Below are 17027 nucleotides of genomic sequence, written 5' to 3'. Positions count from 1 at the left end.
CCGCCTCATAGAGCAGCCTTTACCCGTGACCTCCCCACTCAGCTCCTTCAGACTAGCCAGCAGCAATTAGCAAACACCTGGTAGAACTGTACATCTGCAGAGCTCATTATATGAGCTACTTCTGAGTGCAGCGCTGGTAAAAATGTATTTAAAGGGTTAATAGAAGAGCCATGTTGTGATGACTTCCTGAGGGCAGAGTTTCAGAAAGAGCAGGAGTTTTTAAAGAGACAGCAGCCCAATTTCAAGGCGTTAAATTAGGAAGTAAAATTTCTTACAAGTCATGTATAATACATGCAACATTTTTATAGCAAACTGAAGTTAATATAGCTACTTGATTGTGCTATAAAATGGCAATATGTGCCTGGAAAACAAATAATACTGCCCCTTTAAATGACCATCTAATGTGGCTCGTCTAGTTGTCATCTGTCGGTTTTGCTAATCTGGAGTTTGACATTTTTGCTCATTGTGACTCAGATTGGATGGAGAGCATCTGTAAACGGCATCTGTCAGTTTTTGCAAATTGGATTTAAGTCTAGACATTGACTGGGCCATTCTAACAGATGAACATGTACTAAATTAAAACCATTCTATTGAAACGGACTATGGTTGTTGTCTTGTTAAAAAGTAAACTTCCACTTGAAGTCTTTTGCTGATTTTTTTTTTTCATTAGTTTATTGGGTTTTACATTTTTGTCTTGATTCAAGGTGACTCAAGATTTATCTTTGTGTTGCTATTATTGCTTAATTTTGTTTTACTTCCCTTCAACTAATGTCAGTTTGCCCCTGCAGGTGAAAAGCACTCATTTGTACAAATGCTATACAGTTTGATTCTTGTTATCTGACCAGAGCATCTTCATCCTCACCGTTCCCCTACTTTAAACTGAAGTTCTTCCTGCTTTCTTTCAAAGTTTGCTTCTTCCTTGCCATTTTCCTATTGGCCAGATTTGTGGTGTGCGTGACAATAACCTGTCCCCAGATTCTTCCACTTGAGCAGAGTTCCCTCTTGGTTACTCCTCTGACTAATACCCTCCTTGCTCACCTTGTCAGTGTAGGTAAGTCACCATGTCACGGTAGGCCTACAGCTGCGTCAAAACATTATTTTTCCATTTTCAGATGGTGGATGGAACGGCTTTCTGAGAAAAGCTTCAATCTTACGGCACTGTATTATAGCCTCACCCTGCTATAAGCCTCCACACACCTTTATTCCTGACTTATGTGTGTGTCTGCTGGTCTTCATGATGCTGTTTGTTCTCTGTTCAGGCAGCAACGAAGACCTCTGCCTGCAGATGTACCTGAATAAGAGAGAAACAAGATGAATTACTGTGGTACCTCTCAGGAGATACATAAGTAAAGTAAAAAAAAAAGTATTTCAGATGACATTTCTTGTGATGTTTTTTTTTTCAATTTACCAGCCCAGCTTTGATGTACAGTGCATTTGTCTGCCCACAAGGTAGAAACTAAAAGATATGCAACGTAGAAACTTCTTTTTACTGACTGGCCAGTATGCTGCATTTTGTGACTCTTTAATAGCTCCTAATGCGCTTTGTGCTGCTGTAGCAAATCTTCCCTCTGTTTCCCAGAAAGCCCCGCAGTGGTAATAAACAGAGTTGCCTGGGAGAGTTTCAGTGTCCTGTACTGTACTTCAGCAACCTTTGACATATTTGCAGCAGAGTTCTTAGTTGTGTCTCTTAATGACAGTGGAAGCAAGTCTTCAAACGTACGATGAAAGCTGTGCAAACTCCAACTGATTTAATTCAATTAGCCTTTTTTCTCTGTCTCTCTCTTGGACGCTGTCAGTTCAGTCATTTGGTATAATCAGTGCTATCTGTCTCCTCGACATCCTGGCCTTGAGGCCTTTTCCATTAGTTTTCCTCTGTGGAATCTGAGCTCAGTGCTCCGCACAAGTAGCAGGCCGTCGCCGACTTCCATGACAATAACAAATTGCTTTTGTGTGTTCCTTTTGGAGCTTGGTAATGTAGCATGTCTGTCTTTCATATTCCAGGGCGACGGCTCAGCCACAGGCATTTCTCCGTGGTTTTCGTTGGTGTAGACCTGTGGGGCTTTGACGATGATGGGATCTCATGCGTGATCCCATTTGAGGAAGCAAGGGATGGAAACAGCAGGTGCTACTATGGCCACTTCACACACGATGACTGCGTAATGTGTGAGAGGAGCTATTTAAAGGCAATCACGGTCAAGTGTTGCAACTCAGATATGGACTTAAGAGTGAATTAAGATTTGGCTGTAAGGTGAAACATCTGCCGAATGAAAACGCTCCAAAGAAAATCTGTGGGAAAGTGAATCAAGGGCTTAATTTTGTCCCTGGCAAAAGCAGGAGTCAGATTTTTAAAAGGTTCTATTTTTGAGCTTCTGACAGTTCCAAAATGTTTTCTTTCTGCTCTGGTTGCTGCCCCGGAAGGACCAAGGTGGCACCTGCTACTTCAGTGATTCAGAGTTAACAAGGGTGGTGGCTCACACCTCCACATGCAGCAGATACTGTGCCTTTCAAACGCATTCGTGTTCTTTTCATTTTTCACATTTTTTCATGCTACAACCTAAAACGTCAATCTGTTTTGTTTGGATTTCATGAGATGTGCCGACACATGATAGGACATTATGAACTGAAAGGAAAAGGGTAGCTGGTAATCTTTTTTTCAGCCTTCTAGTTAAAAAGTCGGAAATCGACATGGCGACGCCATAGACAGTTTTCTTACAAACAATGTAAGCTTTACTTCCCGCTTTAAGTTTTGCTTTTAGTTTATGGTTGCATACATGATGTAACAGTGATGTTAGACGCACTCTGACATGCGTGTCTTGTAATATAAGCTTGTTTTTGCCACATCTTACTGCTTTTAAGACATGGAGCGGCCATTTGGAAACGAAAAGTCAGTATGAGGCCCACTTTGTGTTTGAATATGGCTGCTCCTTGCAGCTGAAGTTAGATGTGTAGGGAATATATTTATCTTACAAACACTTGCCTGTGTCTAAAACAAATGTTGCACCTGCCACTCTACACTGACCAAATTAAACGTCGTGTTTGCTCATTGAAAGTAAAGCTTAAAATGCTAGTAATTGGTACCGGTAACAATGTTTATGGGCGTCGCCATGTTGGAATTCAGACTTCTTAACTAGAACGCGCGAGTTCCCACTTTCCAGGTGGACGCAGTTCGTAAAGGGGATAGACGGAGTAGCTCCTAGTTTCCCGGTAGGAAATCCGACTTCGAAGGCCGTTCCAGTTTATTTTTCTGAATTTAATATAAATATAACAAAAGCAACTAAAAGTTCCAAGAATATTTCGCAAAGACTTAAAGCAACAAATGACATTAGCTGGAACTTCGTGGACTTCTAAGCCTGTATTTATAAAGTTGTAAGCTAGTGCTTGTTACCTGGGTTTCCAATTACTGCCCTTATCAATTGCTTGTCTTGCTGAATAGGTGTAAACCTTTATATTCCCTTAACAAGTCCGCCTTCCGCTTTTACTTTGGCTTTTTTGGGTGCGAGTCCTCTTTTTACTTTGGCTTTTTTGGGGGTGAGTCCTGATTCTTTAAACGTGAAGTCACAGAGGACGGCGGCCTCTCGGCGGCACCAGTCCGGCACCGCGCGCACCGCTGGAGGCAGTCGAGCTGCAGAGCGGATCCTCTGTGTGTGTGAAGCAACTCCGGCTGATGTTTGCGGCGGAGAGGAGAGGAGAGAGACGGACGGGAAGAGCGGGAGCTGTGGTGGGCATGACATTTGAGCAAAGTCTGAGCAGGAACAACGCGCTGCCTAAAGTAGCTATGTCTGCGGCACGGCGCTCCGCTGGACTTCGCACAGGTGAATCAGAACTCCGCAGTGGCTTCAAGCCCCTTTCCTTCCGCGGCTGAACGGAGATTCGGAGGAGGGAGCAGAAGCGACGAGGCAGTGCCCGCTTCACCCCGCTACAGTCTGGCAGGTGCAGCCGCCAGGAGAGAGGGGCGGAGGGAGGCAGAGCTGCTGCCTAATTAACTCCCCGACGAGCAAGAACACAGGGACGGCTTGCGGAAACAGGTGCGCACCGGAGAGGACACTATGTCAAAGGAGACAAAAGGAAGAGGTAAGGGGGACGTAACATCACCGGTGGTCTCGTGCTAACAGGTAGACCTCTGTGTCTCGCGCTGGTTCGGCTGCGGCTGCATGCTTGAATGCATGGATGAATGCATGGATGGATGGAGTCCGTGACGGAATGCGCTACAATCGCCACGGACTCCCGCATGTGAGACAACCCCCTTCCCCGGATTCGGTCCAGTCCGGTCCTCATCTGCGAGCTGGTCTCCCTCATGTCCCTGTTTGTCCTCTTTTCCCCGCAGGTGACACAAGTCAGTGGGGGTCAAATGTTATAGAATAGACATTGAGGCGAAGACGAAACTGCCTTTTACTGTCCCACATTTTCTGGGTTGCTGCTGGTGTTAGAATCCAGACGGCTCACATTATAGAAGTTCAGAGCCAGAGGCTTAAAGATTAGCAATTGCAAAGTAAAAAAAAAGGAAAGAAAAAGAGAAACCCAGCAGAATACAGAGTTCTTTAGTGTGCTAATAATAGCAGGGAGGTTTTTTCTTATGCAGCTCATTTGGTTGCTGAACTGGATTTGCAGAAATGAGAGCTGACAGGACAGCATCACTTGGAGGCCTTTGAAGTCATGACATTTCTGTTGCATGAAAAGGTTCATTGTTGCTCTGAGAGGGAAAAAAAAGGATTATATTGCTGCACGTGTGCCACCTGTTTGCATTCTCAGTCATAGAAAGATGCGATTTGAAGCATCTTCTTTTGGATTCGCCAGAGATCAGGAGGCTTGATCCTACTCGCTGGAATAAAATGTGATGATTAACTTACAGAATGGGTATTTCTCTCATCCTCATGAGCCAGTCTGCGAATCTCCAGGAGCTCCTGAGTCCTTGTTCTGCACATGGCCTCTGCGCTCTGACCTTTCCCACAGGCTCAGGAGTGGACGGGGCACTTTTCCCACAGGGATCAATGACATTTCAGATTATTGTCAAGCTAAGTGGTGACAAAACGTCTCACGACAGTGTAGGGGATTTCATTTATTGCAGCCTGTGGATTTAAAGCAATGTCCTCGCATGCATGCCAGGGCGCAGGGTGCACACGTTTTAATATAGATGTGCGAAGCGATACACGTTTGGTTTGGTTGTTTTACGAATATGAGCAATGTGGTGTGCATTTGTATTCAACCCCTTGAATACAATGCCCCTAAATTGGACCCCATATAAGGAATTGCCTCAAAAAATCAACTAAGTATGAGGTTGCATTCAGACCACCACCCCTGTGTAGCCCGCTTTAATCAAACTCAATATTTGTTTGCCTTGAAAGTCTGGTTTGGTTGGAGAGGCGTGAATGCACAATCGAATCCTGATGCAGACCAAAAAAAGCAAACTGGTCCACCTAAAAACCTAGGTCTCGATTCGGTTGAAATCAGGAAACAGGAAGTGAACTGTAGCATTGGGAATCTTGGGTAAATACAAACGTGAGAGTCTAACATCAGCAGGAGAAAGTGGCCCGTTGTCTGTTACCAAAGACAAAAGACGAATCCTACAGTCGTTAAAATCTGACGCTACTCCATTTTTGTTTACGTTTCACAAAGAAGGAAGTTGCGCTGATGTAACACTTGCTACGTGTTTACAGTTAATGAACTCGTAATAAAAACCAGAGCTAGGTTCGGCTACTGGAGTAGTGAGAAGTGTATTTTGAATTAATGACCACAGACCCAAAAAATTTAGTTAAAAAACAGCCGGCTTATTATTTGTTGAAAGAACAATAAAAGAATAAACAACAACAATGTTACACAATTAACACAAAATGACACAAATTCCAAAAAAAAATAATAGTTTCCAGTTTCTTTCAGAATATTTTATAAATCTAAATTAAGGATACTATTTATTTTACCTAGGTTATAGTTCTATTTAAGTTCTAGTTAATACTATTTATCTGTTTTAATTTACAGTTTGTTCTAATCTGTTTAATCTATTTTAGTTCTTTGGTGTTTCCCTTAAGGAGTAAAAAAAAAACAATAACAGCAAAACAACAACACAGCAGAACAATTCAGCAAGGACAGGTCAAACTGTGCTTCAGATTGATGTCTTGTTTCCTCCGATGATCCAACAGTTAATTCTGTTTCAGTGACCCACTGCTAATGCGCACAACAACATAGGCAGGTCATACCAAGTTGCGGGGTTGGCATGTCCAGCAGAAGGCGTAGCTCCTACTAGATGGTCATTAAGCTCCCGGGTTGGCTCGCCATCTCGTTCTCCTTAGGAAGATCCAATTCGGTGATGATCCGAGACTCCTTAGTCCAAATCCCAGCCGAACGTAAGAAAATAAAAAAACAACAACAACAAAAAAAAAAAGCCTGTTGCCAACAAAGAGCGACAGTTAGCAACAGTTAGCTCCTCTGCTGATAAGCCGTTAAATTTCTGTTGACAAGAGCGGCTGTTGGCTTCAGCGGATCAGCTGTTACTCCTGCTGACTTTCAGTTGGCTTGCTGTTAGCACCAAGAGCAACAGCCAACGCCTCCGCTGATCAACCTCCGCTTCAGCTTTCCATTTAAATTAAATAATGTTTACATTATCTAAAAAAAACAAAAGAACAAAATACACTTCCAACTCACCAAGTCCAGTTCCACAACACACAAAAGATGATCCCGAACACAGTCAGGGTGAGGAAAAAAAATAATGCGAAAAGCTCCTTTTCAAGAAATAAGACAAAACAAAACAAAAACTCGTCTTAGACAGCAAGTCAGCTACGAGTAGTCAATTTCTCTTATCTGTCTCTCTTTTTTCTTCTTTTTTCCAGCACAATCCCGTTTGCTTCTGCGCTCTCTGCTTGCTTTACGCTCTCTGCTTCTTCTCTCTCTCACGTCAGAGAGCGCAGCAACCCGATTGGCTGAATTTAGTCACATGGATTACACATAAATGTAACCCTTCAGAATAAGAGAGTTCGCTGACAAAGCAAAACTGGTTTATACAGTTTCTCTAATCAATTAAAATATCAAAAAAAAATCAAAATACAGCAATTTTAATGTCTCTAATTGTTGCTCTTTTTATGTATATATATATATTTTTAACAATTTTAAGATCGATTAATTCCCTATTTATTCTCCTATTTATTTATTTCCTATTTATCTAATTTACTATTATTTTTATGAAGAGGCTATTTCAACCTGGGTTACACTGACATCTGCTTCTGATGTTTTTGTGTCATTTCCTTCAGTAATTCTTGATGCAGCGCCATCCCAGGTGAGGGGGGGAACAGGTTTATCAAAGGGTTTGGATTGTTTGACACAATGCCATGTGAACGCGTACCGCACCAGCTGAAAATGTAACAAATGTTGCAACTCTGGCCCCCAATTGAACCGAGTCTACCGGACAATCAGGTGGGAGAAACACCCTTCGTAGCCTGTTGAAACTCTGGAGGAGCTGCAGAGATCCACATGTCAATTTGGAGACTCTGTTGGCAGGGTAACTGTTTGTCATTTAAAAGTTCAAAGTTGCTCTCCATCCAGTCTGACTGGCTTGGACTATTTTAGAAAGAAGAAACAGCAGAAACCTTATTTAGTGACTGTCCAAATTTTATAAAGACATAAAGGCTTTAAGCTAACAGTTGCAGCTTACCGCGGTTTGAATTTATTGACTCTTTTCATATTTACTGGTTAAAAAAAATTAAAGCCATTTAGGTACACGTTAAAACACAATGAAAACTTTAAACTGTATGCTTGTTCTCTTTTTTTCCCCCAGACAAATTACCCAGCATAGTATTCCATAAAGGTTACTATTCAGACATGAGCTTATGTGTAGCAGGATCAATTTAAATCAATGGGGCAAACAGGAACAAATTAGAACTAACGGGACAAATACACATTGTCAAATTGCATAAATCAAACTAAATTAACTTTATCAAACGTTAATAGGCGGCAGGAGCAAGGATTGAAAGCCGGCGGGCAGCGTACAGATCGGGGTAGATGAATTTAATTTCAACAATAATGCTAAAACATCTGGGCCACAGTGAAAATTATATATCTATATATGCAATGCGCTCTTTGCTATATGTGGGTTTACTTCCCATAGCTCCTGAAAACTGGTCTTGGAGATAAAAGCACCAACTTCAGAGGCTATCCATCAATCTGATGAGGAAACCGCAGCATGGCACCCCAGCTGAAAAATAAACCCTTCAGCCAGGCTTAAGGTGAACAAACAGATGGCGATGGGGTTTATACGTCCAGTTGTGGTCCAGGCTCTCCAGACGCTGCTAAATCATGACCAGCAGCTAGTTCAAAGCAGCAATAAGTCTGATTTACAAACTTAATAAAATGGCACATGGCTTTAGAGATTTTTGTTTTGTGGAAATTGTACACAGTTTCTGCAAAGTGTGGGGAAAATTCTGGAAATATTTTGAGTTTGATTTAAGGAGTTTCCATAATGATCAAAATGTTTGGAATACTGTTTGGGGCTGTCAAAGCAGCAAATTTAGCTGGATGATAAATTGTCTCAGTAGTTGTAGCAATAAACCATAGTGTTGTTGTTTTGAGACCATTTTCAGGTAAGACATTGATTATGGCACAGTGATGCAAGTTTGCTCTCTCAATGATAAATAAACATTCATTTTGTACGGAACACCAAAAACTGTTAATGGAAGATGTTTTAAATATTAACATTAAAATTCAACCAAAAATATTAAATAAAATGAAAATAGAAACCATCAAAATGGAAAATATTGAGCTAATTTTAATTTGTCATATATTTAACTGCCGAATTGATTAATTTCTTATTGCAAGAGGTTTAAATACTGTTTAACTTTTCATTTGTTAGATTGTCTAAAGATTCCCTCCCTCTCTCCCTCCCTCCTTCTGTTTGCTGTTTTTGCAGGCTCAATATCTGAAGCCACCACTGTGGAAATGTTTGCAACAAATCCTGATAGAAAAACAAATTAATTGAGAAGCTTGCGTTCACCAGAAATCAGACATCTAGTCGTCTATTTTTAGCAGAGAGTCTCTCAAAAGACAAATGAGCTTCTCTGGTTGTATTGATTTTTTTTTTTTTTAATCAAACAGCTGCAGCCGGATGTTTTCCGCCTATTAATCTTTTTTTTTATATATATTTATTTGAGCCCTGGTGTAAAATTCACCTGCTAATAAAAAACGCACACTGAGGTTATTTGAGCAAATCTTTATGAAACAAAAATCAGCTATGCAACATTTCAGTGGTTGTGAGGCTATCGGGAATGTAGTTACATTTAAAGCGCGTTGTGTTTCAGCTACTATCACTTTACTGATCAAAATGTTCCAACTTCTTACATGCATCAGTTTTTAAACCTATGAAAATAGTCCCACCAGCAGCACCTGTAAAGACCTTTTAAATTTGCAAGTGTGGCTCATGAGTAAAGCTGTTGTCATTTGCAAATAGAAATTTAATCTGATTTTGTCCATCTGCATCACTTGGTTTAAGAACTCGACTGTATGCAATACAGTGCATCAACCGGAAGGCATTTATTGGTGCCTCAGGTAGAAATTTATGAAAAGCTTTAGAATAAATCAACTTTTATCACAGTACTAGACTATTTCACTGAAAGTTTTAGGAAAATACAAACTGTAACTTGTAATACAATGCGGTAAAATGAGACCTATGCGTCTTCCTTCACACTATTTTGTTCCAGACTTTTGTTTCAATAGTATGCGAGATCAAAATTTGATAGGAACACAACACTCCATGAATGCCACAGTAACATGTACAATGTAACCGCATAACTACGGCTAGTGCCAGTATTTTTGGACTATTTAAAAAAAAATTCTGCTGTGTTATTAACACAGCTCTCATATGTGCCTCTGCTATAAAACTGTGACTTGAATATCGCAGCAATGAAAATTTCAATTTTAATCTCACGTTATGCAATCCTGTCTGCACTAATGATTTACTTACCTCAGCTTGCTGGATGCTTGAAACAGGAAGTGATGGATTAACTAATGTTCTGATTGATTTTGGCGATAACTTTTCTGACCCCTTGGGAGCATTAATAGAAGACAGATTTACTGCATGGGCAAAGTGACTCACCCTGTCCTGATGCTGTTAAAACAATATGAATTCGCCCCAATACATATACTCTCTTCAGGATGTGTAGGATAATAAATCAATACCCATGTCTATTGTGATAGACATAGGATCAATATAAATAGATGATACATCTGATAGAATATTCAATATATAGAATATTCATTGAGCTGCGATTCAGAACGGCATTCTGGGAGATGTAGGCAGAAGAAAGGCTTTATCTTCAAGCTAAGCAAGGTCAGTGGCATTAACTAACTCACTTTTTGGTTACTTAGCAACAAGTAACTTGCGCAGTTTCAGGTTTTGCCACTGTGCCTAATAACTGCTTAAAAACTGTGGATAAAACAGGAAAGCTCACACCATCAGCTTGGCATTATTTCAGATATTCCAAACAAATAATTCGATAATTATTGATATTGTCTGTGATGAAACGCTTATATTGTGATAAGTTTTTCAGAAATATCGTCCAGCCCTACATTAACGTGAAAGATGTGGGTCCCAAACCTCCACCTCAAAATTTAGAATTGTATATTTCTGACTATTTTTACATTCTGGAATATTTTCTGTAGAAAACAAAGGAGCCCAGTGGCAAACAGGAGCTCCACAGAGGAATGACTCGAACATCCAGGATGGCATTAGATATGCAGTATTTTGCAGGTTAAAATCTGCATCAATTGGAATGATGAGCTTCAAATAACAGGGGAGGGCTCAGTGCTAAGAGGCTCATTTAAGGATTTGTGTGAACCTAAACAAAAAAGTCGTGTTTTAGCGCCATGGCTCACAGTGGTGGCAAATTTCTATATAAAAAAAATCTGTTTTGCTAATTTCTGTCTACCACACCCTTGCAGTCTTGCCCTTTTCCTGCTGCTTGGCCTCAGGTGAAATATGGTGTTACTCATCTCTGTTGGAGATTCAGCACAGCAGAACATTTCTTTTGGTTTAGATGTAAATGAATCGCAGTATTTTTCCCCCCCTCTATTGCTGTCTAAATAAAATAAATATGTCGTGTACCTGCGGCTTTGCTGAGATTTGGCATTGTGCTATAAATAGCCGCTGAATGCCGAGGAGCAATCTCTCTCTCTCTCTCTCTCTCTCTCTCCGTTTCTTTCTGTCTCTCTGCTTTTCTCCTTTTCTCTCCTTGTAAAATTGAATGTTATGAAGACTTTTGTGCGTGAAATGTTATTTCAGTCGACTGATGGCACACGTGTGTCCGTCAAAAGCAATCGAGTTCCAGTCCATCAGCCATTTCTTGTCACTTAGACATGACAGGTATATGTTATTAGAATTCAACAGCTTGCTGTGTCATGTTGCGTCTTCAGATTAGAAACCGGTCCCCAGAGAGGCCTGTTCGGCCCCGGTGTTCTCTGGATATTACAGAGACGTGTGCTAATGCACGCCGCCCATGACCTCTGTTGTTTTAGTTGATCTTACAAAACGCTGGTAATTTAAATTTAATAGCTGTTTGTCATGGAGAAGCACAGGGGCTTTTGTGTCGGGGCTCAAGCAGCGGCTCGGCCGGCCACGCCTGTTTGGGTTTCCGAGGCGAAGCGAGGCGGCGGGGGAGCGCTTCACCTGGAAGCAGAAACTGGTCTTCGTGGTGACGGCCGGTGGAAAAGGCCTGATTACAGAGATGTGGAGGGCAGGGTATTTTTCATTTCAGTCTTCTGCTTCAGATTTCTGGAGTGTTTTACTGCAGGCAAAGTTTTTTTTTTAAAAACACAATTACTCCCTCGCTCAAAACCGAAAGCAATCAGTTTGCGCTTAAAATTTGCCATTTGTCCAGCACCAGTAAATGATCTGCACTTATGATCCTATTAAGTGCTGTACAAAATGTGTTAGAATCACAAGGTGATGGTAGCAAACTGGGGTCCAGGGCCTTCTTCCAGGCACTTTGAAGCTGGAAATGTGATATTTTCCTTCAGGTATATTTTGTAAATTGTACATTTTATTGTGTATGACAAAGAATACCAGATTAGTTTTTCATTTTGCCTTGAGATGCACCAATCCGATGTCGATATCTGCATCGGTCCCAATATTGAAAACAATTCTAGATTGGTATTGTGGCAATATGCCCGATCCTTGACGTCAGATCTATTCAGTCTAATTCTATGCTTTGTGGTCTAAGCAACGTCTTGCTTTATTATAGATTTTACATTATATTTGGAACTCCTAATTTCACTTTCTGAACAATTTGAAAGGTTTGTTGCAGTTTATTTTTTTACATGTTTGGCAAAGGTATTATTAGGTACCTATTGCTTCAGTTTCAGTTGATCTATTTTACATTCGATGTTTTACTCCTACTTGCACTGACTGAACAAATTAAAGTTTAGTTGTTTTTTATAGGCTAGATCAAGCTTGTGAAGCTGTCCATGTTTATAAGTCTGTTGGACAAGTGTAGAGTTATTAAATAAATTAGTAATTTAGATGTCTGTGTCCAGCACTGTTTTTCTGTATCAGATTTGTATCGATACTAATCCTCAGATATTTGCATTGGGAGTGAAAAAAGAAACAAATGTACGTCAGGATGCTGCACCATAGAAGATGCTGTAGTAGGTATGCCAGGCCAATTGTTGGCACTTTGAGCTACTTCTCAGTGAGACACTGGTAAAAATGTTGATAAAGTGTTAATAGAGGAGCCATGTTGTGATGACTTCCTGGAGGCGGAGTTTCAGAAAGAGCAAGAGTTTTTAAAGATACAGAGGCCCAGTTTCAAGGCGTTAAGTTATTAAGTCAAATTTCATTTAAGTCATATTTGATACCTAGTATAGAAGGTAACATAATTACTTGATTGTGCTATAAAATGGCATATAAAATGGAAAACAAATAAAACTGCCCTTTTAAATGCAGTGAGAGTTCAGTTTTTAATCCTCAAAGTGACTCCATAAGTAAATTTTAGAAATAAATTCTCAGAAATTGCTTGGATTGGTTCCCCAAACACCTGGTTTGAATTCTCCTGATTGCCTCGTTGTCTCTGTATTTATTTATATTTTTGTTCCAGTCATCCACACCTGGCTACAGTCAGTCACTTCTTGCTCTGCATAACTCTGATTTGTAACTCTCATTCTCAGGAGCCGCTGCCCTGCATGTTTTATATATTTACCTGCAACATCGCAGCAGATTCCAATTGAAGGCTCATTAACAGGCGGCTGCTGACCTTGGTGGCATGCTGAGGAGGTAATTCAACCATTTAAATCAGGTCTTTTGGAGCGGTGACACATCTTAAACACGCAGGGCAGAGGTTGTTGAACACCAAGAATTAGAAACACGGCTGGATCCATTAGTCTTTATAAAACAGAATGCAGGACTGAATGTTAGCCAAAGTGCATTTGCGCGTTTAGAGGCCATCTCTGAAGATTATGTGAGTCTTTTTAAACTTTTTTTTCATAAGTTTCTTTGGTTTTTATTACCCTCTTTCTTCTTGTATTTTTACATTTTCATTTTGAGCTTTGTAAATTGATGTCTGATGTCTGCCTGCTTCTGGGGACTAATTGCCAAGATGATGTGATGGAGCAGAAAATAGGTCTATGTTTCTTAATACTTGAAATAAAAAAAACAACTAATTATACCTCTTCAGGAATATTGATGATCAGTTTCTCTACATTTTTAGTCGATTTCAAATGCTTATTTATCTGAATAGTTAAATTTTTCTCTGTTTCACCATATATAGACCAACACAAGTATAACAAGCTCATATTATCAGTCTGGTTATTTGCACAGGTAGCTAAGTTGAGGCTAACTATAGCTTTGTAGCTGCCGTTTTGAAACTGATTGGTTTCTTTCAACACAATGACTACGTTTTTTGGGGGGGTTTTTTTGTATATATATTGCCTAAAAGCCAAATTTGTCTGTCTTGGTAGTGAGGGAAAATCTGTGACTGGGCCAGCAGTGCCCAGCCATTCATAGAGGAAATCCAGCTGTGTTTCACTCTGTTTACATCAACGTTTTCTCTGACCTCCCAGTAAAACTGTTGTATGTAACTTTTATTTTTTTTTAAATGTTTTTTTTTACGTATTTCTTAATAATCTGTAGAATTAATTTTTTTTTAGCTCCTTTGCCTTCTCGTTATTTTTCTACTGTCATCTGCAGAAATCCACAGCTTCTGGTCAGAAACAACCAATCAGAGCCAGGAAGAGAGTCTTAGCTATGTCAATCATGCTTTTGTATACGATGCTAAATATGCTAATGGTGTAGAAACAGCTTAACGTTCCAAGAAAACTGTTTATCCGCTGTCATTGGTTGGTGTGCTAACTAGCCTTAGCATTCACGGCCGACTCCGCTGTGGGGAACCAGCTGGAGTTTAGCAGAAAGTAAAGATGACGGTCAAAACTGCGCATACATGAGTGTGATTGACAGCACTAAGACACTCTCCCTGGTTCTGATTGGTTGTTTCTGACTGAGTGTAGTATTTCTGCAGATGGCAGTAGGACCACAGGGATGAGCCAGAGGTTGTTCTGTCATAATATAGTGACATTTTTAACAACTATGAAAAAAATATATATTTATGACAGAAAATTTTAACAATTCTAATACAGTAACTTTGTAGAACTACAAACGAGTACATTCCTACTTATAGGTTCATACTTTCTACACTGTTTAAACATAAAATGGAACATATAGTCATTGTAATAAAAAAATTGTTTATTGGGATTTTCTTTTAAATTGGAAACATTTTGGATTGAAAAATCTGAAAACTATGAGAGTGGTAAAACATAGAATAATTTCTTCTGTACAGATTCAGATGCTTTAGATTGAGTTTAAATGCAAAATCTGTATATGTGAAAACGAAAATATACAATTTCGACAAGTGTGATACTGCCACTACCAAAAGTGACGGTACAAAATAATAATCATCACTGTGATTCCTCCCCGATAGTCCATTAACACTCAGTCACACCAAGTTCTCAAAAACTTTAATGCGGTGTTGATATGCTTTACTTTATTGATCTGAACTGTGAGTTGTAACAGAGACACACAGAACATGTTGCGATTGGCTCTGTTCCCAGGTACGCGAGATCTGAATAGATTCAAGAGACCGTGTCTCATTTTCTGACACCTCTTTGTGATCTTCATCTCCACTCTGGCATGTTGCATGCTGAAATGAGCAGCGCAGACACTACTCATTACCTCCTCTTTCACCGCATGCAGAAAAAAAAGTCCTTATTGGATTTCCTCCTGACTCCACTGGCGTCACGCTGCGATGCTGCGGCCTGTCCGACGCTCACAAGTGCTTTGCAGCCTCAGAGAGCTCTCCTGCCCTTCTTCACTTTAGATCAGGTTGCTCTTTCGGGCGCTCTTAGTTGCTCTAGAGTTCCTGAGATTATTTTTAATTGCGAGGCGAAAAGTGATGGGTGGCACAGCTTTTCGGAACAACTGAATTGGAGACGAGGAACAGCAATAAGGGAGGTAATTCCCTCAGGGTGAAAGCAAGTGATTAAAGGTAGATCATGTCTTTGCTTTTGGGCCATCCTCAGCGGTGAGCAAATTGTTAATAATATTTACAACCTGCTGAATTATAAACCTTGTTAACCAATTTCAAACTGTAGCAGTGCAATTATAGATATATACAGCTCTGGAAACCATTAAGAAACCATTTAAAATGATCAGTTTCTCTGATTTAACTTTTTATAGGTATATGTTTGAGTAAAATGAACATTGTTCTTTTATTCTCTGAACTACTGACAACATGTCTCCAATGTTCCAAGCAAAAAATTTTAGTATTTATTTGCAGAAAATGAGAAACGGTCAAAATAGCGAAGAAGATGCAGTGCTTTCAGACTGCAAGTAATGCAAAGAAAACAAGTTCATATTCCTTTAGAAACAACAACACTAATGTTTGAACTCAGGAAGGGTTCAGAAACCAACATTTGGTGGAATAACCAGGAGGTTTTCAGTGGGATTCAATGCGGTAGTTTATACATTTTTTCTAGAGCTGCATAATAGATCACAACTTCGAATTATTACGGTAATCCTTTAAAGTCAAAATGTCAAAATTGGGTGATTTTATTTATATCTTTGTTATATAAGGTACTGAAATAGTTGCTTATGAAACACAATAATATGCATTTATTCAGCAGTTTGAACACAAATTTGTCCTGGGTCACATTAAGGGACCACCTGCTGTTCTAAAGTGACTCCATGTAAACATCTGTTTTGCAAATTTTCATTTTCGCAGACTTGCAGATTTCATAAGACATCATGACTTTTCCGCAAATCTGACCAATCAGCGTTTTACAAAATCCAGGTTTTGTAAAACTTGAGCTTTATAAGTGAGGTTGAAAAGACCAATCACTTCAACTCGGCTGAAATTTCACCAATCCTCTTACCCTCTTTTTAATTTAAAAGTCAAGTCACTCATAGATGTATTTTGGACTTGGCTATAAATGTTGAAGTTGTTGTTTCCTGACGTGCTCTATTCTAATCCTTTTGTCTTTCTGTCGTATTTTTCCTTCAGCGCCATCTGATTTGCTTTTTTTTTTGCGCCTTAGTAAAGTATAAACAAACTAAACCTGGACAGTGGGTCCAATTTCATGTTCCTGTTTCTGCTTCCAGTGGTGATGGAAACCAGGTAAATGAGTTAAAACACTTATTGTCCCACATTTGGCTTCATAATGACTCTGGGTTGTAAATCCACAGCACACCACTTCCCATTACAGTGATGAACCTTTGCTCCTCACTAAAAGCTCAGCCTGTTACATGTTTAATTCATCTAAAACCACAATGATTGAAGTAGAGCTTCTGTTCAACCAGACAGATTTAACACATTCAGCCATTTGGAAATGGTTTGCTTCTATTAAAATCTCACTGGACACCAAAAGGACAATTCTGGGATTTCCTTAGAAGATCTGCCACAGAGGTTACCCTAGACACATATGACTGATACATTTGAATTGTGATTGCTATCAGCACTAAGCCACCCTACTCTCATCAATGCATAGGTTGTTTGAAGCGTAATTTATTC

General features: G+C 39.8%; 1 protein-coding gene across 3 annotated transcripts in view; it reads left to right on the top strand.

Annotated features, from left to right (window-relative positions):
* The first annotated feature begins 3554 nt into the window (after positions 1-3554).
* pitpnm3 (PITPNM family member 3) overlaps positions 3555-17027 on the top strand; it is a 156512-nt gene continuing 143039 nt past the window's right edge. For 2 of the 3 annotated variants that reach the window (XM_032545115.1, XM_032545114.1), the window contains exon 1: positions 3556-4071. In XM_032545115.1, the coding sequence (XP_032401006.1) occupies positions 4047-4071 (25 nt within the window). In that variant the 5' untranslated portion in view covers positions 3556-4046. Of the gene's footprint in view, positions 4072-17027 lie in introns of all 3 variants that reach the window. The other variant, XM_032545116.1, reaches the window with a different exon arrangement.

The sequence above is a fragment of the Xiphophorus hellerii genome, chromosome 18 (assembly GCF_003331165.1).
Source record: "Xiphophorus hellerii strain 12219 chromosome 18, Xiphophorus_hellerii-4.1, whole genome shotgun sequence".
Lineage (NCBI taxonomy): Eukaryota > Metazoa > Chordata > Actinopteri > Cyprinodontiformes > Poeciliidae > Xiphophorus > Xiphophorus hellerii.
The sequence above is the reverse complement of the archived record's forward strand: the minus strand, read 5'-3'. Positions and strand labels throughout refer to the sequence as shown.